The 18,757-nt window shown below is 37.4% G+C and overlaps 1 protein-coding gene across 7 annotated transcripts in view; it reads right to left on the minus strand.

Moving 5' to 3' along the window:
* The window catches only part of LOC117394912 (protein CBFA2T1-like), a 61,487-nt gene that overhangs the window by 20,352 nt on the left and 22,378 nt on the right, over positions 1–18,757 (minus strand). For 3 of the 7 annotated variants that reach the window (XM_059012591.1, XM_033993636.3, XM_033993635.3), the window contains exon 2: positions 1,986–2,123. In XM_059012591.1, the coding sequence (XP_058868574.1) occupies positions 1,986–2,100 (115 nt within the window). In that variant the 5' untranslated portion in view covers positions 2,101–2,123. Of the gene's footprint in view, positions 1–1,985; positions 2,124–12,220; positions 12,504–12,536; positions 12,698–13,328; positions 13,574–18,757 lie in introns of those variants that run through there. The other 4 variants (XM_059012592.1, XM_059012593.1, XM_033993638.3 and 1 more) reach the window with 4 other exon arrangements.

An 18,757-nucleotide genomic window follows, 5' to 3' on the forward strand; every position in this document is an offset into this window, starting at 1 on the left:
GACCGGCAAATAAAAAAAATAAAGCAAACGGGATTTAAGCTTCCGGAAATGGGAAGGAACGGGACTACTCTGCCACCAGCAGACAGGAAGAGTGTTTTTTTTTTTGCTCTTTAAAAGTCATTAAAGAACCTATGACATGGAATTTGACTTTTACCAAAAACATAAAAAAATAATATTAACAGGTCTCACTTGAACATATAATCACATTAATTTTACCAAATCATGTTTAATCACGCTACAATTAATCAAATAATACCCGGAAATACACAGAGGGTGATCTCCGTTTCCTGGTTTTCCTGCGACGTCACAGAGGGAGATAACCGCAAGCTACTTGTATCTGCCAGTATGGCTGACAGCGACAGTGAAAGTGAGAGTAGCCTAATTTGATCTGTTTCAGACACCTTTTTCAGACATCAGTTTCAGATGGACTTAACGTAGAGAGAGAAAACCGGGATGGTCTCCGGTATCAATTCGAGTCGTATGCCTGCGAATCAGAAGGGTCAAACTCGGAGAGAGACTCAGACAACACCAACACGGACGGACCGGAGGGATAGTGATGTCAGTGGAGAATCAGCGTCTCGGCAACATGGAATGGTTAATAAAAACCCATACGTTTAACATAGATTGATACTTATCATATTTCATATTACCCATAATTGTATAGTTATGTCAGTCCTGTAGTTAACAATATTGATAAATGAATTATTGATACTAGTAGAATAACCGAACGCTGTGGATTGTTACTGGGATGTATTTAACATATCTCTCTCTCTCTCTCTCTCTCTCTCTCTCTCTATATATATATATATATATATACACACATATGTACAATATATTAAGGATGTGCACATCTACGTTGAAGGTGTATGTATAATACTAAGATTTTTAATAAATAAATAAATTATGGATACTCCTGAACGTTTATGAAATATTATTTCAATACTATGTTTTTTTTTTAATGAATGAATGGTTCTTAATACTGTATTTCACTGACAGTTTATTGTGGGATTGACATACTAAAATCTCCGAGCTGGGTTGCTTAGTGTCTTGTTTAGAAACTGAAACTGCCGCACAAAACTCTAAACAGTTGTTTTTATATTACCAAATTTATATATTACATCATTATATTGCACATTGTGCTTATAAAGACCCTGTGCTTGCTTTGTATATTTTTTCTGAAAAAACAAAAATTTCCGTGAAATTCGTCATATTGTGACTTTTGAGGGGCATTTCTTATGACGGAGAGTACAGGCTCCTAACCTTCCTGAATAACCCAAGAACAGAGGGAGAGTACTGAGAAGGGAGAGTACTTCGGGTCTGCATTATTCTTTCTGATCTCTCTGAGGATGAAATTATAGATTGATACCGGCTATTTCATTATGTACAATTGTTTGTATTCATTGTATAATAAACTTGGTTCATTAAGTTATCCTTTTCATTACGTATATTTGGTTTTATCCGTCGTATAATAATAATATAATATAAAGTCAAGACACTTAGTCAACATGGGTCATTGCCTCTCCATATTAGCTACCTATTGTTCAATTGAGGGAGCCCATTTGGAGGGGAGGTGCTATTTTTCTGATTAGTCTGTTAAGCTGCGCTACCGGTAGCCCATTTCGATGGTTTCAGCAGCAGAGCGCTACTTTACACCGTCAATTTAGCTCAGAGTCGTCGATCTTGATACATGCCCCCCTTGGTGTTATACACCATAATGTATGTTTTCATCTCCCATAATACTGCTGAACAACAAAGCAATTATTTACAGTAACAGCAAAGTGGCAGCTTTGTTGAGCATTCAGAATTGATAATTGCTGGTAGATTTCAAGGCTGCTAAATGCCAAACGAGCAGCTTATTAAAACAAAACAAACAAAAAAAAACACTACACCGAATAGAGGAAAAGTACAGATTTGCTTAGCTTTGAAGGGAAATTTCCTAATAGCCCCTAAACCCCCTATACCAAGTGTAAAGCACTGATAATTACATGTGGTCGGGGTAAAAGAACTGGTCCTCGGAGCTCCTTGCATGGTTGGAGGAGGTGGCATTGTTGGTGGTGTCAACCTGGATTGTGATTTCACATCAGCAGGTGAGTCTGGCATTGTGGAGTGCTTCTCAGTGCGATCTGGAACAGATAGAAAGATCAATAAAAACACATGAATTATTTGCTAAAATATATCTGGATGAACAGTCGTCAAACAAGACAGAGAAGAGATCCCAGAGCACAAACAAAACACTTGAGGCAGTAATATAACAAGTGTCTGGGCTATGCAGGGTCTCAGATTTACACCCCTAATCAAAGCACTGCTAAAAAGGTGAGCCTCAGATGGCAGAGTCTCATTAGGAAAGCTCTTGGATTATCATTCCCTTCTTTTCTACACTATAGGCAGATGCTGCCCATGGTACAAACAAAGCCCACAGTTGTCTATATCAATCCTGTGATATTTCAGAGCAATACAAATATTAATAATAACAAATGAGAGGGAGAGAGAAGAAAAAGGATGGTAATGAATCCCCTAATGACAGCCTGGACTGAAAAACCTGATGCTCTGCTGTACAGGTGAGGTTTTGGTGGGGGCTGTATTAGCTGACAACTACTCTGTGCTGTAACACCTGCTGCCTGCTGCTTAAGCTATATTAATTTATGAACATAGTAAAATATTTGGTAATGACATGTTCATCTCACATATATATATATATATATATATATATATATATATATATATATATATATATATATATATATATATATATATATATAACATCCCTAATAGTTCTTTATAGACTCTTTCAAGCACGAAGTATACGATTTATGAAAAGGTTTTTGGTTTTTTTTTTCATAGGGTAATCTAAAATATGTATAAACAACACTAGCTTTCAAAAACCACAAAAGTCTCATCTTCAGGTGAAAAGTGGGAATTGAAGGCAAAGGACATTTCTCACAGAATCAAAAAAGTAAAAAGAAAAACAAAAGTCAACCAGAAAGACAACCCTAGGGTAACTAATTTCAGTGTCGTACACAGAAATGGATATAGAAATACAGTGCATGAATATATTTGTGGTTACACAAGATTAGCAGAGGCTCAGTACAGCAACAATGCAGCTCACATAAAACATATCTTAGATAATCAGTTGAGCTTTCTTTACCTCAGTACAGATTTAGGCAGCTATTCTTTTTCTCAGAAGAGCTAGTTGCACAGTGTTTCAATATGATTAACATACCTTTCTCAAAGCAATATGGTATGCTTACATATACACACATATAAAAATACAACTCCCTATCATATGCTGCATCAGAAAATAAACAATACATAATATACTGTAAAGAATAAATAAGACAACAAATTAAGTGATAGTAGAACACTTTTTTACAAGTTTGCTTGCTCCACCTTAACCAACCAGAAAAAAAAAATGACGCGACTTGAAATATTTTTGGATCTATTCCAAGAAAAAAAAAAAAATTACTATGCTGTCACAGAAATGGAGTGAAGAAAAAGCAAGCTTGGGCAATAATGCTGAAGGTGGTACATGCGCTGGGTACAGCAGGAGGCTTTGAAAAGGTTACAATTACATGACAGAGACCCCGTTTTTCATGACATCCTACGATCTGACCAAGTAACACACACATGTAACCACCAGTGGGTACGAGAGTAATTCTCCCTGGGTGGTGTATTTGCTTAGCAGTCTGGCCCCCCGAATTGGATACACATCCCATGTGAACAGCTTGCCACCTTACAGCATTAAATCCTCATCTTCAGTCACAAACTGGATGTATGCAGGATGCAAATCCAATTCAGACAACAGGAGTTATACTGTAGACTGGGACAAAAAAAGCATTGAGCTTGCTGAACCGTGGGACACACACTGTGTCTGTAAGGTAAATGGTAACTTGTTCAGTATACAATCACCTGAAACAGGTTAGGGGTGTGCTTTTATATAAAGGCATTAACCTTTTAAAATGCTGAGCACTGGCTAACCCAATTGAATAGCACAAACAGAGCCGTTGCCATGTGGGCACAGCATCAATAAAGGGATATTCTGTCTAAACACTTTTTTTTTTTAATGTATGTAGAGCATTTACAATGCATACGCCTGTACTTACACCTATAGCAACAGTTAACCCTACAGTATGTGCCTATGTTATTTCCTCAAAAACCTTGTCATCATTCCTCAGTAGGTTTGCCCCACTCTAACAGGGAGCCTCCAGGACTGCAGGACATGGCTGAACTCGAGGCACCAAGATGCAGCCAGCACAGGGCCCTACCCAAATATAGGAAAGCATCTCTGATATGCCAGGAGGGAGTCTTGTCAGGGCTAGGGGAAGAGATAAAGAGCAGGAATGTCTGGCCCATCTGGTTCCCATTCTACTTACACTCACGCTGAACTGTTACAGAGAGCAGGCTCCACACCAGATTCAAAACACATGTGAGCAGGCTGACAGGGACTCCAATAGACAATAATCTGTTCCAGTCCTTTCCATATCCTCCCATTATTTTCTGATTGGTACCACAGAACAACCACCAGCTATTTGTTCTTTTATTTTCTGTCCGAATCAAGTTTTTCATTTTGTAAGGGGCTGTTGTACATTTTGAAATCTGCCACTTGCAGACAGAATTATTACATTTATAACTGGTAAAATATTAACTTAATGCCAGGATTCTTTTTTAAAGACCTAATTCTCCAGCTGAATACGTATCAAAGCATGAGGGCTGCAATGTCTGGCGCACTTTTTGGGAAACAGATAAACTGCTGCCAGTTCGCATTAGTTATGATGGTGGTTTTATGATGTACTATAGGACTAGATGAGACCCCCAAAACTCAGTTCACAAGTACCACAATAAAAACACTTTTTGGGTCCACCAACAAACCAGGACTGGAATCAAAACAAGTTTTCTTTCATGTCAAAACCAAATAAATGACACAAAGCAATCATCTTTCAGGCTTCCTTTACACTGCAATTAGAAGACCCAACTGTGATTTGATTCCCAAGTTATTATTATTAGTTGTAACCTGGCTTCACCGAAATAATTAAAGTCAAGAGTTGCAACACTAAAGATAAAGTACTCAGTCATTTTTAAGTCCCTTTCTGCATAGCAAGAACAGGCTTTATTGGACAACCTAGAAGAGAAAACGCTCCAGAGAACTTGGTGAATATCCCAACCTGGTCCAAATCTGAACTGGGACAATCGAAGCGGTGTGTGACGGAGTGAAGACCCGTCACTTTTAAATAGGGTTTGTTTTGGTGATTTATTGTATTAACCTGTTTTGTACTGGAACTTGTTTTCATTCCTTGCCATATCCTTCCATATATATGCTTACAATTCCACCAGCTACATCCACAACTGTATTATCTTTATTTTTGTTAGCAATTGTTTTAGAGTAAATGTTTAATTGTGTCATTAGAGAAGTGTGGAATGTGGTCAGTGGGTGATTGCATGATTGTCAATCAACCCCTGACCACACCCTGTATAAAAGACAAAGAAATGTTTGTTTGGAGAGAGTGGTAGATCAGTGAAGAGGATTGCCCAGCCTGAACAGTAGTAAGGATACACAGAGATAGCTGTTGTTTTTGAAGCATTGAAAAGTGTTTTCTTTAAAACCAATTTTTCTTTTTTTTTGCTTTGTTCTGTGCTTATTTTATCCGCCTTAAACTACAGTATTCGAGTCTGTGTCAGCTTTCCTGCCATTGACCAAGCCTTGACCGCAATGCTACCTTACCACAAGATCCTCAGAATGAAACAAACCCGGACCATCTGCAACTCATTCAGCTGTGCTTTTTAAAATCAGTTCATGATGGAGACGGATGCTGGAATACTACGCTAGTCTTAATCTATATACACACCAAAAAAAAAAAAAAAAACTCTGGTGGAATGGGGGACTTGAAGTACATTTAGAAAATATGGCTTAAGGATGCAATGATCACTGCCATTTGTTTTCCATTACATCAAGATTTCTTTTTTTTTTTTAAATCTCTCTTTTATGGCAGAAGCCTGAGCGTCTTTTTTTTCAACATGGAACTAAACTGAAGATAAGTGCTTGCTATAGAAGAAAACAAGTTTTTGCAAAAGGTTTTAATTTGTATTTTTTATTTTCTGAATTCATGTATACAACTGGGTGTTGGCCTGCATGGACAAATTTAACCATGAAACAGGTATACTGCAGTTTACCATGGTAAAATCATAGAAAAGTGTAGTAAAATAAAGAATATGGAATCATGGTAAATCACAGGAAAGCAAAGTAAATTGCTGATTGTATGGTAATGCATTGGAAATTATTTTTTAGCAAAATTGCTGCACAAATGTACCATGGCAAACTTTTATAAAGGAGAGCAAAATATAAATGTGCACAGGCCCATCCCACACTAAAAACGACATCAAATTAAATACCCTGCTGCTGTGTCTTTGCAATATGGCTTTTATCAACCTTTTCAAAACCCTCTATACATTATACTGTATAAAATAAACATTGAGAGAGAAAAGAAAATAGACACGGAAGAACAAAATTAAAACAGGCTTTCTCCAGAACAGTAGATATGTTTAGTGTTTTTATCCAAAACCCTGCTACTATTTTATTTTACATGATTGTTTATGTGATTGCTTAGCACTTTATCTATTTTAAAAATTACAATAACAAAACTTGCAAGTTACCTTAAAGTAATTTTCGTATATGGCAATTGCAAATACCTAACACTGGGCATTTGTTTTTGGTTAAACCAGTTAATGCTGGCTTTAACATACATTTAATATAGAGAAAACCCAGTTGACAATAGTTGTACAAGAATGCTGTAAAATACTCAAGGCTTTTTGACTGGAAAACTGTCAAGCCCCATAAGATTGCAGTGTTAAAAACAAGCATCTTCCTGGAGCCCCAAGCATCCTTTTCAGAACAGAAGTAGAGCTAAAACAAAAACATAAGCTAGATGACAATATTTAAATTAATTTATAGAAACAAAAAAGAAGGAAACACTACTTATCTTCAGTCTGATTGAGACCCAACATATTCTTTGATCCCTGATGCATTGAGCAGTGGTAGTCAGAATACCTCTGACTACGCATGCAATTGTACTGCAATATGAATATTAAACAGCATTTTAAGTCTGTGTTTTTAAATAGCTTGTGGAACATTTTGACCCTAATGGGAACGCCACCAAATTTGGTGGCTTGGTGTTCTTTAGACATATCGGTAATGTAATGTACTTGCATTCCTCTGTAAAAAAGGAGAGAAAGAAAAACAACTCATTTTCAATATAAAACTGAGTGGAGTGGCTTGTCTCAATAAATATTAGATTCAATTGCTCCCTATTCTACAAGCAACGCCCTTTCACCTTTGTGCTGAATATGAATGATGTGTGGAACCAACGCATACATATTTTATTGATAACATTAAGATAGCTGTTGAAAATGGTAAAGTAATTTACTGCTGAATCACAGTGCTTTCAATGTTCCATCCAGAGTTTTTTTTTTTTTTTATGTTTGGAGGAGAGCATAAGCAATTCAGACATACCATTAACTGGGCTTTCAGCTGCCTATTTAAGTAGGAGAGTGCACAAAAGAGTTTAACTTCATATACCCCAAATGCTTTTCATTTTTTACAGCAAGATTACAGATCAACTTGTTAGATTCACAGCAATGTATGCTTATGTGATGGAACCAGAAGACACACTTCTTCCAGTACCTGCCCTTCCGTTATTATTCAGCTGGTATCTTCATAGGTGATAACCCTGACACTAGGGCTCACAAGTTGTATTACAGAGACTTTTAAAGGGCAGTTAATATACCCGTTAAATGTCCATATATTACCTGAGCTTGTCCAAGCACAGTCATAAATCCTAACTTTATTACAGTGGGAGAAAATAATCACCTTAAAAACAAATAGTTTTAGCAAGAGGAAGCAACTACCAGTTCACTACTCTGCCAGACCTAGAGGTGCTCTTGGATGTTACATGGAGAATAGCAGGGAAGGGCAAGGCATTTCAGGAGTCTTATAATAATCTACTAAAAAGAGCCTTGACGTACCCACGCTGGCTTCTACACATTCCTCTGCCATAACATTACTTCTGCTTTTAAAAAAAAAAAGTTAGTAGAGCAGTGAGCTGTGCTGCAGCAAATTAATAAACATTAGCAACTCCAACACTGATGACAATATTTAAATTAATCTATAGAAACAAAAAGAAGGAAACACTACTTATCTTCAGTCTGATTGAGACCCAACATATGTGTTCCTTTTTTAAGAGGGGATGGGAGAGAGGGGGTTGTCTGAATCCCTTAGTTTGGTCTCTTTCGCTACACCTATACTCCCCATCCATGCTCTGAGCATTCTTGAGCTGTGTAAGCAATATGTCTGCAAAATGTCTGCAATTGGGCCTCCAATCCCCTGCCTGCTGTTTTATAGCAATTAGCTTTGTAATTAGCAGAGAGATTTGAGATTGGTTCCATGATTTAAAACTACGCACTGGAAAGCCTAGATGTCATTTAACATTTGTATTATTGAAAAAAACACATGTCAAAAAAAAAAAATAAATAAATAAACAAAACAGCACAAAGTCTGCCAAATATGGAAGCCCTGCATTTCTTGAATGTGGGTGCTATTCAATCACAGCTATGGTATTCAACCTTTCTGGAATTGCTTTGATCATAAAGAGTTATTATGCCCTCATAAAGTATTCTTTTAAACAAATGCAGCAGCTCTTTCTCTGTACAGGGTACATATTTTATTAACACATGTCTGTGATGCACTTCTCCATTCCATGCTATCTGAACAGGATGGAATAATATAGTTCACAAAATGGTGGTACTGTATAGGTAACTGGTACTGGAAACAAAACACAAATCTGGATGCACAAGAAGGTTTTAAATTCAATTAAACAGAAAACGCAGGCCACATTTGACCAGTTTGCACATATTTCAATGTTGTCTATAAATGAACCTGGTTAACATTTCTTCTAGACAGAAGTCTGTGCCATGGTAGCTATCAGCATGATGTCAGTGGCCTTGTTGTGGCCCCGTCAAAAGTTTGAACACATCATTACAATTGTGGAGCAGTTCAGAGAGATGGGGCTGCTCAATTGGTATGCAAGCGCCACTTTCTCATATGAACCTGTGGCACTCTAATATGCCATGCAATCTTAAGCACCAGATGGAACAGTAGACAGTACATGTCCCATCAAACCTCAGCGTGTCAGAAAGATGTATTATTGTCTCTGCTCTGTAGTTTTTTTTCTGTATTTTCTTCCTAACTGCAAGTCTTGTTGTCCTCCTCTTGGACTTCCACATTTCTCAGCACTGTCCCTGTCTGCTCCCCAAGCACAGCTCCTCCAGGGCTGCCTCATCTGCGCCAGGTGGTGTGAAGAGTCATTTTATTCCATCCTATCAAATCAGGTGAGGGCTATGGGACTGCGGCAGGCTGTGATCACTCAAGGATTACCAGATGCGGCAGTGAACAACCTGTGCAGTTTTTTTTTTTTTACCTTAAAAAAATGAATAAATATGCTTTCTGAATATTACAGTATATCATCCACTAAGCTATTTTTTATCTCAGGTTTAAACTTCATGTGCTTGCTTGAGCCCAGTAAAATAGTATATGTCTCTTGTAGTATATAAAAATATATATTTTTCTTTCTTTATAGGAGAGAACCCATTTGAGCCATCTTTTGATATAAAACACCTTCATAAACAACTTGCTATATAAATCAGCCAATCGCAGCGCTAATGATGAACAAACAAACCATATACTCAGTGATTCAGATGTTTCTAAATCTGTATAAACATCGAACATTTCAGCACATCTCACCTATTCATTGCATATGTGTTGTGTAACAAATAGCTCATTAAAAAAAAATATAAAACAACTTCCCTAAATGCATTTAAGAAATAGTATTTCTACTACTCAGTAGAAAGGGTTTTTCCAAAGATAATAAGAATACAACATTTAGTGAATAATAATAACACAAACCCCCCCCCCCCCCCCTTTAACATCTACTGTAGTACCATATGTATCCTTTTGTGTAATGCACAGCACTTTAGGATGCCGTACTGTAGCAAAAAAAGGCTCCTGAACAGATGATGTGCCTGGACACACAGCATGACATCAATAGGCCAGTTTGTGTAGAGATATGGTCCTGTTGAAGCCAAAAAGGCTGGGAAAGCGTCTAGTGAAAACACTGCAATTAAACCAGCATGTTCTTTGTAATTTAATTCATGCTTGCAATTCCACCCCTTCCCTTCTTCCACCCGTATCTGTGATTACAGAGGTACTTTCCTCAGCTTTGACACAAGCATTAAAACTGCAAATTGCAGTCTGCTATCTAAAACATTTACAGCTCTATGTCGGTGGCAATTTCATTTCTCTCTCCTGCAACAATCACCCACATATGAGCTCCGAAGGTAAAAGGAGTCAAGTACACCACGGCTGTAAATGCCAAATCAATTTTCAACAGATAATAAAGAGGTTCATGTTTTACATCAGTGGAATGCTATTTTACGACACCAAAATGTGGGCTAATAATTACCCTGCTAAATGGAAAACACAGATATATCTGTAAAGTTAAAAATAAATAAAGAAATAAAGAAAGAAAAACCAGCCTGGCGGCAGGATGATGGTTTATTTCTGCTGGGACCCTGTCTGCTAGTGTTTTGGAAATATCACATGACAGGGGCCATGTGTTACAAATTATAGCCAGTTAAGTTCTCTACTAAGAAAAATATGTAGACAATTTATGAAATGTACTTCAGGATGGAGATGTACTAAGTAGAACCAGATTCTGAAAACAAACCCTTTTTTTTCTAAAACCTGAAAAACGGGTCTGCAGTCACATCTGGCACGCAGGAGTTTTTGGAAGGGGTGGTCTGACCTAATGTAAGAGCATTCTGAATAAGAACAGTGTCATTTTGTGTGCGGCAGTGGCCACGGTCACTAATAGCTCTTTCAATGGAATAGTTCAGAGTACTGCCAGAGGCAATTATAGCAACACTTTTACAAGAAGATATCTGCACACTGCATCACTTCTGGTCTATAATTATGTACAATTAATTTTTTTAAGTAAAATTTATTATTTCACTTGTTTTACCCATTATACTAAAATGTATGAAACAAGGAAAGCATTTCAATAATGCAGAATAAGGAAACTTGAATTTCCTAACATCTTAGAAGCAATGACAATACTGAGAACAAAAAATATATATACCAATTTATGAATTGTGTCATTAAATGGCATATGCTTGTAAATTAAAATACATACATGAACAAAAACACAGCAATTCTGTGGTTATGGCAAAATGGCAAAAAGTCCTGACAGTGACATCATGCAATTTCTCTTTTTAAGGACGGATAATTCCATTATTTGCAGTGGGTTTCTAGACAATAAGCAAGCATTTTCTTGAGGTTTTAATTGAAAATGAACACTATCTGTGTAATGCTCTCTGTGGTTTAAGAAATAAGTAATCAAACCATTCAGACAGGGAGAGATATTTCTCCTCAAGCACATGCTAACCAGAATCCACCTATAGAGGGCCTTTTTAACAATATAACAATATATGAGGGTTGAACAGATTGTCAGGCAGTTCGTCCTAAAGGACAGTTAAAGAAAAAAAAGTGCAGATGAGTGTCAGAAATAGCCAAGTGTCAGGTCTGCTCAAGTATCTCCAAGCTGGCACATGCTCATGGTTGTTAGGTGCATTCTCAATACTACAGTGCAAGGGCTTCTAACACCAAACACTGATAGCAGACTTAATCCTTTACTGCACTATCTATTTCGAAGTACAATGTGTATGCACGTTTTTGGGATAATAATCCACATAGTACTATAAGGCACCAAAACAACATGCTTGTATCAGAAATACTTAAAAACCACACACACACAAAAAAACATTTGCATCACTATTGTATATCATTCATCACACATTACATTAACAATAATGTCTGAAAACATGTAAGCTTAAAATTGAAACAAAACTCTATTTGCAGTCTCTCTGGATATAGTCAGCACAACATTTGCAAACACTTTCTATAGGAAACTAATTTTGGAAGATTTTAAAAAACAAAAATCCTGACAAAGAAAGTAAACAGAATAGTTTCTTCTCGAACAGCTTTGCAGACAACTTAATTACAACACAGCACAACAGTAAACCAGAAAGCAGTACAGTAGTAACACCTACTAAACAGACTTTTATAAACCAAAACACTTTATTGCATTTCTAAAAAGAGTGAAACCAAGAGATACAATACCTTAAATAGCACTTATTGTTATGATCCCTTTTCTCCTAATACAATCCTCAGTGACCTTTGACTCTTATGGCATGTGTAAAACATTCTGTGCCCAAAAGAGTCACTTTGAACTTTTCCAACCCCTGCGTTGATATTTTATGCACATTTGATTTGCACATCTGTAGCTTTTCCTCAATCCTTTTAGCATCCTTGCCTTTTGACCAAAAAGCTCCTGTCACAACGGCATCCAAACATGAAGAACCATGGTATTGGTGGAGTGCAACCCACACGTTATTCACAACACCCCCGCCCTCAAAGAAAAAACTGGCAGTAGTACCTACGCGCAAGCGGAGCAGCAAGTCAAGCCAGTGGATACTGTTTCAAAACAACCATCTGCGAGGTGTACAGACTGTGCAGTCTCTTCAGCCTGTCCTCCCCCAGTAATCCACATAAGCAGCCAGCTGCAAGCTTTCTTCCTGCCTGTTATCTAGAGACTGGGTGTTTGCATCAGCCACATGACCACGGTCAATCCTCACATAAACTGCCTTCATAATCCAGCAGCCAGAGCAGACTGCTAACACAACACAGAAGCAGAGTTCTTTCTTGTTTTCCTCAAGTTGCAAGGATTTAGCCAGGTTCCAATAAGACCTCAACCTAAGAAGATGCCTATACTTTCGTGTCTGCCCATTTTAAAAGGGTCAGATCTGGTGATTAAGGTGCAGTGCACATGCCACTATTGTCATTTTTAATTCTAAGTATCACTATTGCTATAATGGAATGGCAAAGGACAACTGTACTATACCCCAGTACTGTACTATACAGTCATTGCTGCTAATGGACATGCAGACAAATGAATGAGTATGAGGTATAATCACCATGGCTTAACTTAATTATAAAATATAATTACAAACTATGAATTATGCAGTAGCTCTGCAAAACATATGGCAAACTATTACAGTTGAGTTTAAACAATTTGTCACACTTGCTGTACACACAAAAATTATTTCTGCAGAACCACTAAACACTTTACTTCATAGACCTTTTAAGTCGGCGCAATCAGAAATTTTAAACCAGCTAAGGCAAACAGCAGCAGAGAACAGCCCTTTGCAAAGGTAAATCCTGGACTCACCTGGCAGCGTGTAACAAGATCTGTGCCTCACAACAAGCCCCCCCCCCCCCCCTCCCCCTTTTTCTCTGTGTTTGTCTCAAGGCAAGCTCATTCCAAGCTTTCTGCTCAGTACTTTGAAATGAGTGCTGAAGACATGAGGGGCCAGCAAGACTGGCAGTGGCAGCCTAGCTGGAGGCAGGAAGCACGGCCTGTGCGTTTTTGCTAGGCAAAGACAGATGGAGAGCTGACACTCCGTATTGCACTTAGAGCAGAAATGTGAACGATGACAGGAGCACATGTGGCCTTGAACCGAGCCCGTCTCTTCAGGCAGAACAATGACAGGGATGCAAGTGCAAATTATCTCAGCTCGAGCCCCCCTCTCAGCTGACTAGCTGTAACCATACATTCTGTGGCAGTGTGAAAGGGGGGAGTGGAAGAGCGGGAGAGACAGAGGAATGCAGATCACAGAAGCATTTCTTGAAACACCCCACCTTTGTATACAGTCCCCTTTAAGATGTGCTCCTCATCTATTTTCCATTTGAACTTTCGCTACAACATATATTTGAGCTACTGTCAGTTCACAGTATTGATTGCAGATGCTAACTGTTGGCTTACTGTTAAGTAGTTGTCCATATGTGAACATGTTTTACCAATGACTCAATATTTAAAAAAATAAAATCTCATATTACTATGGGTCTGGACATTTTTTTTTTACATTTTAATTCAAATAACAAAACCAAAGATAATCTGCCTATAGTTACTGGATTACTACAAGATTTCTTGAAAGCCAAGAAGTACAAAGCCAATTTAAAAATAAACATTCCACGTTAGTTAAGAATATTGTTTTCTTAGTAATTATTTAGCTCTATGGCCTGTTCAATCAAAAAGATTTGGGACCAAAATAAGGACTTAAGTACTATTCACCTTTTAAAACAATTCTGGTTGCTCAAAATGATTTATATCTTCTGGTTTAGCTCTTGTAGCCTCTCAAATACAGTAGATCCCCCTCCTTTCCCTACCCCCACCCCCAGCCGCATTTCATCTCTCTCCCTGTTTTCACTGCATCTGATTAACATATGTCTGGATTTTCAGCCCCTGTCAGCTTGAATGCAATTCTCCTGGTTGCTGCCTAAACCACTGATGAAACCCATGTGGGGAACACAGGAAAAACTGCCCAAATTTTCTTTTTTTCTCTCTAAGAATGTGCCCTCTCTTGGTTGACGGTAGGGCCTGTGGCTCCTTGACAAATAGTGTCAGTTAGTAAACACTTCAGCTGTAATGCAGCCTGCGAGCCTCACCTAATGCAATGAAGCTCTTAAAATTCCACTGTTGTCAGAAGAGCTGTAAGAGGTCTGGAATAACAATGATTGTTCTCTATCTGATGACCAATTCACTCAGTAGAAGTGGGGCTCCCATTTTAGGTCTTTTAAGACCTACAAAACATATAAGTGGTCCAAAAGAACGGTTCGTAAAAAGCAGTTGCACCATTTACTATATCTACCCAAACACCAACTGGTTCAGTGCAATTGCCACTAAAATTGGTAATTTCAAAATGTTTGCATTTTCACAGTTAAACTTTTACAGTTTGCATGTTTTCATAGATTGGACGATACAATAAAACCGGTGGAAATTAAAGAAAAAAATACATTTATATACAGTAGTACAAGTTTAAATATTATAAAGACCTACACATAAAGAGAACAACATATGCTTACTGCATTGAGAATCATGAATAGAAATACAATCTAAAAACAACCTCTTATTGTATGTTATATATTGTATATGCTGCTACTTTAAGAAGGTATTGTACACAGAAGCATTAAAAATGCATTATTATATATTTCACAGGTCTAACAGTTACAAATGTAAGACACTTTTTCAGTGTTCCTTTCGCTGTAGTAATTGCTGCTTTAAATTGATCCATGTCAACAAAGCTCTGTTCCTTGGAGATTCTCACCTAAAGTACAAGTCTGCCTGGGGAAGGAGCTGACAGAATGCCTCTGCATGCGAGTCGACTTTAGCAAGCAGTTTCACAGGCAGCAGCGGAAGCCAGCTGCATCTTCAGGAGCTTGCTTTCCTCTTATTATTTAATAAAATATTCTGCCAGGTTTCAACTGCTAAATATCTTTCTTTGAAAATTTCTTTGTTATATTATATATATGTGTGTATATATATATATATATATATATATATATATATATATATATATATATATATATATATATATATATATATATATATATATATTTAAATGACTTATACAATTTTTATTAAATATAGAGGGGAAAAACAATTCTGAATGCTGTATCAACTTCACAATATCGGTTGATATGCAAAATAACAATCTGCAGTAACAAATGTTGACAACTAGTTTTTAAAAGCAAATTTTGTCATTTTATGTATTTTGCAGAGACTAAAATCTAACCATTCAAACACATCAGACTCAATTACAACACCACACACACATACATATTTCATATCTCGCTGACTTTGGGCAAAGCTCGAAATAAAAATGAAAGTAACTTATTTTGGGTTTTGCCCAGGCAAACTACGGTCTGCCCACTGCTTCTTGAGCAGGGTCCGAATCACTCCTTCTTTCATTCCTGGTGAGTGACAAGCAGACCTTCGAAACAAGGATCACCCGAACAAAAATTAACATGAGACACATGTGTAGTACCATCGGCAACAGCCGGATAGGAATAGAGATATATACCTACGTCACGCTTCGGAACAATATTACCTGCAACTCAGAACAAGGAACATCGGAACAAAAATGAACATGAGAAACCCTGTTGACACTTGAATATAATAAGAACAGTATTATTAATAACATAATAACAACCAATAATAATAAGGAGTTGTACTGAACTGTCCAATCAGAAAGATGGATGCAGTTACTGGGTGGAATGATTAGCTGATTGACGTTTGACAGTGTTTATGACAAGCGATTTAAAGAGCTGGAGAGCATCCTCAGCGGAGTGACTGAGAGTGTAAATTAAGTACGTAATACATATCTAGATTTTAATAATAATTATATATCCCATTAAATATTTCATATTGTCATGTCATCAATAAAAATAAATTTTTAAATATATGCCTATTTTCTGAAACTGGACTTCCTGTGTAGTTTTTATGAATGAGATGGGTGAGTGAGTGAATGACGCTACTCAGGTAGGCGGGTCAAACAAGCTCTTCAAATCGTAGCGCTGTCTCTGTCCCCTGAAAACATAAAATTAAAGATCTTTGAGATTCATTTTGGACTTTGACATGGCATTGTTGTGCAATCCGCGAATTGCCCAGTTTCGAGGTTTGCCCGTAATATATATATATATATATATATATATATATATATATATATATATATATATATATATATATATATATATATATATATATACAGTAGTCTCCGACTAAGAGAACACCCCTTGGGAAGCAGGCTAAGTGTTCTCTAAGACGGAGTTGACCAGAGACACAATTGAATCAATACATAAATATGTATTACTTGTCATGACACAAGTGCATCAACATATAAAATGAACAGAATATGTAAGAGAAAGGCAATAGGCTAGTATATGTTCATAAACTATAATAATAAAGTAACAGACAAACTAATGTTAATAAACTGTCAAACTAAATTAACACAGCAGCCCTACACACGTTAAAAAATGCAGCAGCAGCTCTAGATTAATTATGAATACATGTACAGGAGCAATATTCAGTACATGCACAAAGTTATTTAACAGAATGGTGAAATAACTCAACAGAACGGGAAACACCAAATTGCTAAGCGACTTGCGTCTGATTCAGAAATGTCCAACTTTTTGTAGCAAGAGAAGCTGCGGTGTGTTTTGCCGTTTGTTTACATGCCATTTTGTAGCGATGAGGTGCACTCATGGAAGTCACAATGCACATCGAGGCTCTGATACATTGAAATATTGAATAAACCAGTGTTCCTCGAGACACTCACAATAACAAATCAGTTCTGAAAAGATTGAATAAACTACTTTAACTCAAGTCTGATGATGATGTGTTATCAGGTTACAAAATAGTATTGTATCAGTTGTGAATGAATCGCTATCAGTGCCAAAAAGTATAGTTTCTGTTCCTTTAGGCGGAGTATTTACAATGGGATTAATCTGTTTCACCACAAGGGTGTTCTCTTAGGCGGTGTTCCTATACGCAGATACTACTGTGTATATAAATAAATAAAGAACTTCACAGCAGCTGAACAATGGTAAATCATCACTTACCATTAGGAAACAAAGTCTGAGAAAAGTTTGAGAAATGCATTTATTTCGGTTAAGCCCTTGCAAGCTGAGTACTCAGTGCCTAAATTAAGTCCTGTCTCTGGGTCTTTCCAACTTTCCCCATTACTTATAGTTCTCTGTTGTGATACAATGTGAATTCATGACTCTGCTCAGTGGGTATTAAGTCATTTAAAAAGACCTGCAACCTCATTGATTCCATTTGAAAGCAATACACCAAACCAAACAGTCTTCTCCTACCCCCATCTGCCTGCCAACCTCTTTTCAATGCAAAGGGAATTAGTGGCAAGATATATTCAAACTAGCCAAATAAAAGGCCCTCATTTAAGACAGGGCTGCATTAACAGAGTGAAAGAGTAATAAAAAGAAGAAAAAAACATGGGCAAAACAGATTCAAATAGTGCATTTTACTCCTAGAGTTGGCTTTAACAAAGCTGAATGGGGGCTCATTTTGACTTTTTTTGTGCAAGACTTGATACACTGAATGGAATGACACTCAATGATGAGCTATAGATGAATGGTCAACACGACCTCCCCCTCTTGTGGTGGGTCTACCTGTCAGTGGAGCACCAGCTTGGAGGGGCGGATTCGCTAATGTCCTAATTTCTCCGCTTGTAGGTTCCCTTTCTCTCTCGGACCACTGGCCTCCAATTGGGGCATATTGGAAAAAACATCTTTTATGGCCCAATGATAGGGAACAAAATGTATGAATTAGCTGTGCTTTCATATTAAAATATTCCACTTCTTGTGAGTGTGTGTTGGACCCCAAAGGGTCTTATTTTCCACACAGCTGGAAGCCATTAGTGCTTTCCTAAAGCATCCCACTGGCAAGCAAGACCCACCCAATGTGCGATCTGTCAGAGAGAGAGAGAGAGAGAGAGAGAGAGAGAGAGAGAGAGAGAGAGAGAGAGAGAGAGAGAGAGAGAGAGAGAGAGAGACGGCCTGTGAGTTACTCTTTCTGGAACCAACGGAGGGAGCCTGTCTATTTCTTACTTTTATTACAGAACCGAGTTTAAATCAGCACAAACGTGATAAATTAATGTGTGCCACCTTCTAGGAGATTTAGATACTGTGTATTTGGCAACTGGGACTCTGCATAATTTACTGTGGAGACACACCTCATTAAATTTAGCAAATAACAAGGCAGAATTAGCAAAGAAAGAATTGGGAGGATTCATTCTGCGT

This window comes from Acipenser ruthenus, chromosome 3 (genome assembly GCF_902713425.1).
Source record: "Acipenser ruthenus chromosome 3, fAciRut3.2 maternal haplotype, whole genome shotgun sequence".
In the NCBI taxonomy this organism is placed as follows: Eukaryota; Metazoa; Chordata; class Actinopteri; order Acipenseriformes; family Acipenseridae; genus Acipenser; species Acipenser ruthenus.